At 35.2% G+C, this 12,570-nt stretch overlaps 1 protein-coding gene and 1 pseudogene across 1 annotated transcript; both read left to right on the top strand.

The window, feature by feature from the left end:
* Positions 1 to 3,432: 3,432 nt before the first annotated feature.
* LOC143540618 (exocyst complex component EXO70B1 pseudogene) lies at positions 3,433 to 5,488 on the top strand (annotated as a pseudogene).
* Positions 5,489 to 8,962: 3,474 nt separating this feature from the next.
* Positions 8,963 to 10,517, top strand: LOC143540591 (large ribosomal subunit protein uL22y-like). Its single transcript, XM_077033608.1, has 7 exons — positions 8,963 to 9,003; positions 9,101 to 9,137; positions 9,306 to 9,346; positions 9,640 to 9,870; positions 9,952 to 10,054; positions 10,142 to 10,209; positions 10,296 to 10,517. The coding sequence occupies exons 1-7, from the start codon at positions 9,001 to 9,003 to the stop codon at positions 10,338 to 10,340; spliced, it is 528 nt and encodes a 175-aa protein (XP_076889723.1). The 5' UTR covers positions 8,963 to 9,000; the 3' UTR covers positions 10,341 to 10,517.
* Positions 10,518 to 12,570: the final 2,053 nt, after the last annotated feature.

The raw sequence follows: 12,570 nt of genomic DNA, 5'->3' as shown, positions 1-12,570 counted from the left end.
GGAATTGATCGATATATTTCTCGAAATAAACGAAAAGGAAACGAAAAATGAAACCTAAATCATGGATCAACTAAGCCCTAACTATTCAAATGTTCATGACTTATCTTCAATGTATCGGAATACAATTAACATAACATATAATCACTAACGTCTGTAGTTTTTGTTGGCGATGAATGTTTTCTACAAAATTCGGCCGAAAATTGTGTCAAGCTAACAGTAACCTACTGTTGGTTTCGTCATGGATTAAAATAGGTGTGTCCCATTAAAAGTTAATCTCTTTGGATGGAAGATTGAGATGTGAAGAGTTGCAACATCGGATGCCTATTTAAACGAAAGACTATTGAGAAAATTAACCATTGTCCATTATGTGAAAGTGAAAGAGAGTCGGCCGGACACATTTTCCTATCTTGCTATGTCACATCAGTGACAGTGATATGGCAATTTATTAGTAGTTGGTGTGGAATTGCTATGTCACATCAGTGATGTGCGCCTTTAAGTTCCACGGTCTCCTCAATATTCATGTCACTGGTGGGTTACAAGACAGTAAAATAAAGTAATCCAGTCGGTGATTCTCACGATATGTTGGTGTATATGGAAGACAAGAATTATAGCCCTCATCAACAACAAAATGCTTGTTTAATCAGTTACAAAATGGAAATAAAAAGAAATAGTTTCCTTTAATTAAGAGAGATTCAATACAACGAAAACCTATTTTATATCTGGGACCGCTAAAATGTATCTCTTTGAAATCTTATTTATACGAAAAAGAGTGTGCACATTTAATAATGAATACGTATATAGGGCTTTATTTGTGACCATCGCAAGAATATATCAAAGTAGATCTTATGATGATAATATATTTAGAATTTAAATCGAAAAGTTCTTTATAACGGAAAATAATTCTAAATCCTTTCACTTTCTAAAAAGATGCATTTCTCTTTATCTATTTTTGTACGATAGAACATATGTGAATACTACACTTTTAGAGAATATGTGATCATGACCATACCTTGTGAACAATGAAAAGTTGAAAATGAAAAGAACAAAAGTTCCTTCTAAAAATAATTTATTTAAGATTGCATAAAACAAAACAAAGTTAGAAATTTCAGTTGAATTTTTCCCCACCAAATTAACTATTTTGTTAATAAGGTATTATCTTTTTTCTTTTTAAGTTTTAAACAAAGATAAAGTCTTTAAAACACCATGGGGTTTAGAGGTGTTGGGTTCAAACCTTATAAATAATAAAAATTCTCCATTAAGAAGGAAAAGAAAGAAAAAGCCTTGTTAGTGATAAAATAGTTAAAAGGAATGAAAAAATGGTCATGTCTTAATTAAGCAATAATATTTGTTTTATAAGTTGATGATTGAAAATAAATATCGATAAAGAAAAAGAAGTTATTCATTCATCATTTAGAAACCAAATGGGGGTTTACTTCATATAATAATTTTAGACGGCCAAACAACTACAAGAAACAACAAAATTTGGATTGTGAAGATTCCATAAGTCAAGATCCTGTACATGTAACAATTCAATAATGTAAAACATTATCGGGTAAAATTTAAGGAATTTTGACTACGAACCCACGTGTCATACTTCATATGTGAACTTTCAAACGAGTTATTTATACATTGATGACTTTTAAAATTTTGAATATGTTTGTCCTTCACACGTTGAAAATGTAATGAGTGATGAATATTGTAGATTCAAGCAATAGCTGTTGTCTGAGGCATTATGAAGATGAATGAATATTGTGTGTTTAGCTTAATATTTGATTAATTTTACAAGTTTCTCTTGATCAATTAGTGCACTGTGTTGGCCAATTGCGGATCCAGTGTTGTAATGGGTGTGGTGATTATCGGTTGGGGGGGGGGGGGGGTGTAGGGCCCAACGAATTATTCATACAACCAATCAAACCTAGCTCAAAATCTATGGTTTTTTGCAATATTTTCGTAACCAGATCGGACAGACGACCGGTTCACCGGTTTAACCGGCCAAACAATTTTGGTAAAAAAAATGACGAGTAGGGCTGAAAAAAAGTTTTTCTTTTAAATATTTTTTCATAGTAAACCGATTCAACCGCTCCATTTCCCGGTCGAACTGGTTGATCCGGTTTGGACCGGCTGGTTCTTTGGAAGCCGAGCGAACTACACAGAACTGAACTGGCCATTGGACCGAATCCCGTCGGACTGGTTCGACCGACTTGTATGGTTTCAACAACATTGGCTTTTTGGGTAGCCATGACAAAATGAACTTGAATGTGGCTAGCAAATTAAATTATGAAACATTCATGATGGGTTATGGGGCAGATATTTGGGTTTGGGCCAGTTATGAGTTAGTTTTAAAAAACTTGTGGGTATAGAATGTTTTAAAAGAACAATAGATCATTGTAAGACCATAATCGTCCGACATGCCTCTTTATCTCTATCTTTAGGTAAATCCCATCAATAATTAAATATTTCTTTAATATTTTGAACCCACCGTCGATCACCCTCTTCGATGGCTGAGGGTGTTTTCAAAGAACCTTTGACATATGGAGAATGACTGATCGTGGAAGACATGGTAGATTGAGTATGTAGTGTAATAAGTGTTGACGTTAACATAAAATTTCTATGAAAATTTGATGTTTCAAAAAATCTTGATAATATCTTTGGGTGACAGGTTATCTCAACTGACTTCATAATTTGATGATTATTATTACGAGGGCCAGTTATGAAGGAGGGTGGGGAGGTCGACTGTCCCCGATCGATAACCCAGTAGGCGTTAATATATATTTTTAACTTATATATAAAAAAATACGTGTTTTTAATATTTACATCTAATTACTCAACTCATTTTAACCCATTTAATTTTTTTTATTTCATTTTTTTCACAACTCAAATCATAATCAAGTAAATTAATTTAAAATTTTTAATGTTTAAACCTAATAGAAAAACCTTTTACTCAAGGCATAATTTTTTTTGCTTTTAATCCAAAATTTTTAACGATTCTAGGAGACAACCCAAATTACTACTTCAAAATTCAAACGAACTAAGATTATTACTAACAACTCTAGTTTTTAAAAACTTAAAATCAAAACATACATAACGATGGTGTAGTTAACTATTTAAAAAATATATTTTTAATCCTTTTAATAACGGGGTTAAACTAAGAAATGCTTTTATTATAACAAAGTTTTTTTAAATTTTTTTTATTTTCATATTATCAAATTTTTGTTTTTATTCAAAGCAAATTAACCCAATAATAAAAGTCACCTCCCATTCCCAAATACCAAAACCCTTTATTCTATTGATTGATATAAATACACCCCTTTCCTAAACCGTATTTGATATGACGTATTCCAGCCGGTCAACAACAACCCTCTTGTTCGGAAAATATCACTGCCACTGCCTCTAAACAATCAGCCACCAATAACCCTAATTCATCCACCGGTTATGGCTGCAACCATAGAAGGCCAGGATAGAGTCCTAGCCACAGCTCAACAGATAGTAAAAAGCCTCAACATCAACACGCAAGCAACCGAAGACATGATCCTCATCCTCTCCAATTTCGACAACCGCTTATCCAACATCACCGATTTAATCGACGGTGGTGATGAAACCGATCACCGCTTCCAATCCGCCGAGAGCCTCATCCTCCGCCACGATTCCGGCGAGCCTGTTGACTCTTCCACCACCGACTATCTCGAAGCCGTTGACTCAATCATCAACCTAACCGAAAACCTAACCATCCAGTCCGATTGGGACAGCCAGGTCATGGATCGAGCTGAAAACGCGTTGCAGTTAGCCATGTCCAAGCTCGAAGACGAGTTTCTGCATATTCTGATCCGTAACACCGTGCCGCTTGACGTGGATCGGCTGTACGGATCGATCCGTAAAGGCTCGATGAACACGATGAACACGTCACGCGAGATTGAGATTGAGGATGAGTTTGAGAGTTTTCGAGAGGACGATGACGTCAGCAGCGGTTATTTTCATGATAGAGGTTTGAGTTTAGGCGGTGATGTTTATGTGGAGTTGATTTATCCGGAAGCGATTAAGGAGCTTAAAGCGATTGCGGATCGGATGATTCGGTCTGGTTATGAGAAAGAGTGTTGTCAGGTTTATAGTAATGTGAGACGCGATGTGTTGGACGAGTGTTTGTCGATTCTCGGAGTCGAGAAGTTGAGTATTGAAGAGGTGCAGAAGATTGAGTGGAAGTTGTTGGATGAGAAGATGAAGAAGTGGATTCAGGCGGTCAAAATTGTGGTCAAAGTGCTTTTAGTTGGGGAGAAACAGTTATGTGAACAGGTGTTTAGTGAGTCTGAATTGATTAAGGAGATTAGTTTCGTCGAGACTGCGAAAGGGTGCGTGATGCAGCTTTTGAATTTCGGTGAAGCAGTTGCGATTGGTCAAAGGTCGTCGGAGAAGCTGTTTAGGATACTTGATATGTATGATGTTGTTGCGGACGTGTTGAATGATATTGAAGCTTTGTTTGCTGATGAGTCTGGTGAGTCGGTTTGTAATGAGGTGAAGTCTGTTTTGAGTGGGTTAGGTGAAGCGGCGATTGGGACGTTTGTTGAGTTTGAGAATGCGGTGAAGGGGGAGAATTCTAGGAGAGCTTTGCAGGGCGGTGAGATTCATCCGGTAACTCGTTATGTTATGAATTATATTAAGTTATTGGTTGATTATAGCGAGTCGTTAAACAACCTGTTGCCTAATAGTCGAGATCATGATATAATTTCTGAAATGGTTGATGATATCGATAGCGGTGATACTTTATCTCCCGTTTCATGCCGGTTGTTGTCACTAATTACTTCGCTACAAGCGAATCTTGAAGAGAAATCAAAATTGTATGACGATAATGCCCTTAGGTACATATTCTTGATGAACAATATTCTTTACATTGTTCAGAAAGTAAAAGATTCTGAGCTTAGAAACCTTTTGGGTGATCGGTGGATTCGGAAGCATCGAGGGCAAATTCGTCAATGGCACACGAGTTATCTGAGATCAGCATGGGGGAAGGCATTGTTGTGTTTGAAGGATGAAGGGGTTGGTGGGGGGTCAAGTGGTGCATCTAAGTTAGTTCTTAAAGAAAGATTCAAAAACTTTAACGTGTGTTTTGAAGAAATTTACAGGGTGCAATCTGTTTGGCGGGTCCCGGATGATCAGCTTCGTGAAGAGCTTCGAATATCAATATCTGAAAAGGTGCTTCCTGCTTATCGTTCGTTTTTTGGGAGGTTCGGGAGTCAGTTGGACAGTGGAAGACATGCAGGCAAGTATGTCAAATACACCCCCGATGATTTGGAGAAGTACTTGTCGGATTTGTTTGAAGGGAAACCGGCTGTTTTGAACAACATAAAACGAAAAGGTACATAGAATGCAATCAACATGTTCACGATGATGATGGTTAATGATTTGGTCTGCGTTTTTGTTGTTGTGTCTAGCCCAATATACTGTAATAATTCTGTACGTGCTTATTAGATCATATGTTACATGTAACTTATGTCATCATGTATTTGATAGTCTACTTGTTTGTTGTTTTAGCTTGACCTCCAAGTTATTAGTTATTAACCACCTAGGTGAGTTGTAGTGCTGCTAACCTTTCCCATATACATTTCACTGGTTTAGGTTTAGGGCATTCATCATGAGGTCTTTTATTGTTTTTCTAGGGCATTTGCTACCATATTTAAACTTTTCTAGGGGTGATCCGCTCTAGCGCTTACCATTATATTTAGATAAAAGGTGTTTAGGGTCAATCCAATCTGTACAAAAGTTACCGAGTTTGACATGTTACCTTAACCGTCCAGCCCATATATTTGCCAATTTGCCAGCTCTAGTTATTATACTACCATAATGGCAGATGGTCAGTATTTTTAACCAATCCGTAACCCCTTAAAAGTCAACTGCTCGGTGTAAGTTGCGCTTTATCTGGTCCCATAGCCATAGGTTAGTAGATTATTGATGGGGTGTGTTGAGTCTTAGCTACTGGGCAATAAAAAGACACGGCTTGTGGAATCATGTAAAGCTTTTGCAAATACATCAGCAGCATCTGTCCCCTCAACCATGTAGTTCTCACTTCTAGTATATATAATTGGTGGGAGTCTAATCATAAGTTGTCTTTACCACACGAATATAATCCATTAACGTCATCAATAAATTATGCAGAATCAATAACACTAAAGGATCCCAACCAACCGGTATCATTAGATGCCGTTTAGGATTTAATTATCTTTGCACTTGTATGGACTTGGTACATGTGACATACTTGAATTTCTTATCACCTGTTCGATCAATACACACTTGTGATCGTAGTAACACGCTTTCCATGGCTGAAATATGACATAAATACCTCAAATCATATTTTAAATTCTAACCAATTTGATTGTGACATAAATACCTCAAATCATATTTTAAATTCTAACCACTTTGATGAGAACACGCTCTTCATTGTTCAAAACATGATAGATTCTGCAACCACGTCTGATTAAGTAAATATGATAAAAATTATATACTAACACTTTGTGAAGGGGAAGCCTGTCTCGGACATAGGAATACTTTCAAAACAAACATTTAACATACGGTGTATGTATATAAGAAACAAATAAACCTATCCAGTGTTATAGCAAAGCTATAACTCAAGTAGGAATACTTTCAAACCCATCATTATGATGTTACGGATGATGTTATAAATTAACAAACAAACATATCTATCGTAACTTCTAGACAAACTATTGGTAGGGTATGAGGAGACAGGATAGGCACACATGCATTACCTTTATAAGGCCTCTGCGATATTTGATCGTGCAATATAGATGGATTGAAGGTGGAAATTTGAAGTTGTGCTTCGTGACACATGGATGATATGTTGCATCGTCGAAGGTGTTCGCTTTCGCAACGATGATAATCCTGCTTAGTTTGCAATTTGCATGCTAATTTGTTGAGTTAGGTATTGATTGAATTATTTCGTAATCAGGCTGAGAAAATTCTAAAATTGAGTCACATATCACAAAATGCTTGGTTGGTTCGTGTTCTTGCCTTCTTGGGTATCCACCATTACCATCATTGTTTTGAACCATTCCATTTGAAAATTACAGCCTAATTAATCTAAAACAAATTAACGTAATCGACATCAAATTCATCTATAACATAAACTTGGGTTTAATTTTTGTGAGATAAGCTAAACACAAATTGTCTTTCAATACTCAAAACGATTTCATATACAGATTCACCAACTCAAAATGATTTAATCATGTACGGAATTGAAGTGCATGTTTCCTTAATCTTAAATGCATACACTTTAAGAATCATAAGATGCAGACATGAATTGAAAGTGCGCACGCATGTTTGAAATGGGATTGATAAACGGTTCGTGCTTGATGGCTGGTGGGTTGAACTCAACACGAAACCGGAAACCGTCCACATGAAGCCAAGCGTGGCATGTTTATTCTCGGGCTGACACAGACTCAACTTCCGTAACCCGAGAAATGGTTATTTGATTTCCTTTACGTATTAATTCTTTGAAATTCTAAATTTACATATATGTTTATTTTTCGAAGCATTTATGTTTAAACTATGTTAATTTACTTTTAAACTCTAGCATAAAATATCCAGTTAAAATAATAAAAAAATTAAATGAGTTAAACAGGTTAACTTGTGAAGCTACTAGTTGACACAAACGCGACCACTTTAGCTAAAGGTGTTTGCGGGTTCAACCCGAAACTGACCCCAACCCATTTATTTCAGAAATTCAATTCACACACGTTGTTAGAATACATCATTAGAAAAAAGTTTATATTTTTTTATGACTTTTATAATAAAGTTATAAGTAGGAGAGTTTCTAAAAAATTAGAAATTGCATGAATAATATACTAATAATATCTTTCACTTTCATAATAACTAGGAAGATTTCCGGCGCGTTGCGTCGGGCTGATGTGTTGACAGTCGTACCCGTAAAACTTATTAAATCGTGTAGTGCGTCTGCGAGTCGAGGTGAATTCGATCGGTGTCGGGTTACGAAACCAATAATAACCCCCCCCCCCCACCCCACCCAAAAAAATAAAAAAATAACTTTGTTTACGCAAAAATACAACAAATTAACATAACAAAACAAAACATGTGTTGCGATTATGAACCGATACACTTTGGTTGGTATCTATTTACGAAGCCAAAAATAAAGCAAATTATAAATACGTCCACATCCAAATACAACAACTTAACATATTTAAAATATATTAAAAACGTGGCGAACAAAGAAAACACGAGCGTTGTAGTTGCGAACGGATACGAATTCGTTGATTCTGGAATCGAGGGACAAAAAAAGTGATAAAAAACCTGCACGTTGCGTTTGCGAACTAACGCGAATTCAGTCGGAATTGAAGTTGTCGGCACTAAATCGTACGCAGAGAACCATGTGTTGTGGTGGTGAACTGACACGAGTTCCGTTGGTATCAGGTTACGACACCGAAATTAAAGCAATAAGTTAATTTGTCAACACTCAAAATACAACAAATTAACATATTTACATAAAAAAACCGTGGTGAAAACCAAAAATATATGCGCGTTGTGGCCGTGACCTGACGCGAATTCGTCTAGAATTGATGGACAAAAAAAAACTCGGGGAAAAAAACCTTAGGTTGCGATCGCGAGCTGACGTGAATTTGGCGGAAACAATTTGACGGTATCAACGGTAAAAGAATCCCGTATTTTACGACAGCGAACCGACACTAATTTAAAATAAAAAAACAAATAAAAAGGCTGACAAATCACGTGAGACAATGTTTACGTCGCCAAACTTCTTAATTATTATTATTATTATTATTATTATTATTATTATTATTATTATAATAATAACTTTTACAATATGATACAAAAAGCCCAATTAAAAAAACATAGTACTGGGCTACCGAGTACAAGGCCGGCCCAAACCTCACCCCATTATAGTTAGAAACCCTAGAGGCATATCGTTGTTGGGGTGGCCTCCGAAGAACACAACCATTTTCACCGGATACACCATCAGCAGCCATGGTTAGCTCACCGTTTATTTCACACACATCACCGGTGTACATGTAAACATCTATTATTACTGTGCTAACTTATTATTGCTTTTATTATTAGATCTCAGGTGAAGTACTCTAAGGAACCAGAAAACCCTACCAAATGTAAGCTTTCAGCTTTGTTTTTATTAAAATTAAAACTTACCAGATAGTGTATGTATGTATGTATGTATTATATAATCGATTTATATTAAAATGATTGGAAATTAAGTACTTTGGTTAATTGCTATACTAAGTGATCATTTTTTTCTGTATTAATTTGTATTTTATCAGCTTGCAAAGCCAGGGGATCTGATCTCAGGTGCCATTTCAAGGTATTTTAAATGTTTTTTTTTCGTATTTTGTATTGGATGTAAACTGTATAGTGTAACGAATACTGTTACTATGAAATATTGAAATTGATATGAATATTATGCATTATCTACACCTAATCATTATGCATAGTGTTTTTTAGTTTTATGATTATTAATGGAATTAGCAGTTTCTATTGGGGTAACTTAACAAATCTGACAATAGCTCTTTGTTGTTTTAAATTGATGTTTCGAATGATTATATTTTGTTTTTTATGTGTTTATTCATCTGATATAAACGTATTGTGTCTGTTCAGAACACTCGTGAGACCGCCCATGCTATCCGTAAGTTGCCTTTGATCAAGGCCAAGAAATACCTGGAAGATGTTTTGGCTCATAAGCAAGCCATTCCATTCACTCGTTTCTGTCGTGGAGTTGGACGTACCGCACAGGCGAAGAGCCGTCATTCTAACGGTCAAGGGCGTTGGCCTGCAAAGTCAGCAAAGTTTATCCTTGATCTGCTAAAGAATGCTGAAAGTAACGCGGAAGTATGTACAATCGTTTTAAGATATTATTTTTTTCCCAAATCATTAGCTTTACAAGTTTATGATTGTTTTTAATTTGCGTAGGTCAAGGGGTTGGATGTGGATGCTCTTCACATCTCTCACATCCAGGTGAACCAAGCACAAAAGCAGAGACGTCGTACATACCGTGCTCATGGAAGAATCAACCGTGAGTATAACTTATTTTAATGTTTTTGAGTAAGATTGTTATTTGCTTGTTTTGGGTGAATAACGTAAACTTATGATTTTTGTGCAGCTTACATGTCATCTCCTTGTCACATTGAGCTCACTTTGTCTGAGAAGGAAGAACCCGTTAAAAAGGAGGTTAGTTTCATTTTATGCATTTTTTTAAATGTTAAATGTTAAACGCATGTTGGAAAGGTTTTTGATTAATTATTAACTTAATGCAGCCTGAGACTCAGTTGGCTCCCAGAACCAAGAAGAACCAAGCTTAAGTCAGGGGTGCATTCTCTTCAGTCATAGTGTTGCGGTTTTTGTTTTCATTTGCTATATTTCAATTTTCATAAGATTCTTATCATATCTATTATGGTGGTGTTTTATGGATTTACAGTATTTAAGAAACTTGTTTCATTCATGGTTGATGTCCAACTGTGATCTGGTTCTATTTTTGATTGGTTGAGTTCATATCTGATTTTGCTATTTCAGCTATATTCAAGTTAGTAGTGATAAATCTTGCAGTAAATTTGATAAATCGAACTGGAGTTGTTTAAAATTTATGAGTCGGCTTTGCTAGTTTGAAATTTAAAGTTGAGTTTACGCACGAATTCAATATATCTAACAGGTTTGGGTTTGATTTGTGCGGTTTGTTAAGTGTAAGTTTAATTTTAAATTCACAGTTTATTTTTGTTGTCTTTCAAATAGATTTTTTTGTTATATTACAAAATCATATATTGTTCATGTGGTTTGGTTGTTTTTGTCACTTTAATTTTTTTTTTCGGTTGACCGTCCTTAGTGTCTTCTTTTCTTGTTCTTTTTGTTCACTCTGTTACCCCATTCCTAGGTTTTGATCTCAAAACCCTAACCTCCCTCACCGTTGATGACCAGGCTTCTTCAGATCTGTTCTTGGCCCACCACCGCTGGCGACAGGTTCAAATGCGCTGATACTCGCTTTTTTAATCCGATTTCCACACTTACACCTATGTCTACGCTCAATGCCGGAAACACAGAATGTGCTTTGGTTCCATTTCTCTAAATCTCAACTCGATCTACATCTTGAATCTTGACGATCTCTGTTCCAAATCATTCAAAATATGCTTTTGTTCCGTTTAGAACTAGATAAAGATAGAAATATGTGTATGTTTAGGGGGCGTTTGGCCTTGCTTTTTTATGAAGGCTTATAGCTCTTTTAGTTTTTTTTTTTTTTACCAAATAAGCTTAACTTGATGTTTGTTTTAGCTTTTTAAGTTTATGCTTATAAAACTTATATAAGCTAATTTGAAGAAGCTTATTTGAAGATGGTTTTTTAGCTTATTTGAATAAGCTTGTACGTGTAAAGGTGTAAATACTCATTTGCCCTCAAATGGTGATGGATTAATAATTATTGAAACAACTTATTACTAACAAACTAAAGAATTGTGGATTAACAACTTATTATCAACTTGTAGAATATAAGCTAATCTAAACACTTAAAAAGAACTTTTCAAATAATAGAAAATAAGCTATAAACTACTTTAAAATATAAGCATAAGCCAAAAAATAAAAACTAGGCCAAAGACCCCCTTATATAGGCAAAGAAGGTGACAAGTGTGTTTTAATTGGCGGAACACTAAGCAAGATGATAATTTGGTTAAGTATGATAATTACTTATTTGCTATTGAGAATATTTTGTCATTTGACATTAACTTAACGGAAAACATCTAATGATAAAGTTTAGACTATATTGGCAAGAAAATAAAAACCACAAGGTTAGCCAGGTGAGAAAAAAAGATTTTGAATGTTAGTGACCAAACCATAAGAAAGAACCAAAAGAAAGAAAATAACACTTTACACTTTATTATACATTAATAATAAACTATCATTATGTGCATGTTTTTTTTTTCGTCGTTATTGTAAAACTATTTATAATATAATATTTATTTTTTATATTAAATAACTGGTAAGTTTATATAAATAATAGGCTCAAATATGTTAATGGTTCTTATGTAAGTTATAAAACTTGGGTTTGAGCTTGTTTACTAAATAAGTTAAGTTTGGACTTAAAATTGTTAGTTTCGGTTGATTTGAGCTCTTAAGCGGACCACTTTTTAATATACAAGCATAAAGTGAAACTAATTGAGTTCGAGTTTGGGCACACAGAATGATCAAAAGATGGCGTGAAGTGCAGGCAGAGATTTTGGTACCAGGCTGAGATGAAAGTTAATGCGGCGAAAAGCAGGATGGGAAGAGTGCACCGGCGATTTTGCCATCCCGAATTGGAGAAAAGTTCTGAAGTCCAGCAAACAGATTTCCACTCAGATAATGGTTAAAAACTTAAAATAAGATCATAGTGCGTATATTCCTAGATCAAGCTTGAATACTTGAGCTGTCTAATCCTCAGCCTCTTGCACCGCTAATACACCGGTAATACGACGATAGCAGCAACCAGGTTAGAATATCATTTATAAGTAACAAGCAAGGAGACATGATGAAAAAGAAGGTTCATAATTGCAAATCTCACTTCACTTC

Source organism: Bidens hawaiensis, unplaced genomic scaffold (assembly GCF_021521415.1).
Source record: "Bidens hawaiensis isolate Kalapana, Puna unplaced genomic scaffold, B.hawaiensis_p1.1 tig00012283_1, whole genome shotgun sequence".
Classification (NCBI taxonomy): Eukaryota; Viridiplantae; Streptophyta; class Magnoliopsida; order Asterales; family Asteraceae; genus Bidens; species Bidens hawaiensis.
Note: the sequence above shows the minus strand (reverse complement) of the source record. Positions and strands in the feature narration are given on the sequence as shown.

Excerpts from the sequence above, each read along its gene's own strand:
- LOC143540591 (XM_077033608.1), top strand. Across the intron at positions 9,871-9,951 it reads ATGCTGAAAGTAACGCGGAA|GTCAAGGGGTTGGATGTGGA; the intron begins GTATGTACAATC and ends TAATTTGCGTAG. Across the intron at positions 10,210-10,295 it reads AAGAACCCGTTAAAAAGGAG|CCTGAGACTCAGTTGGCTCC; the intron begins GTTAGTTTCATT and ends AACTTAATGCAG.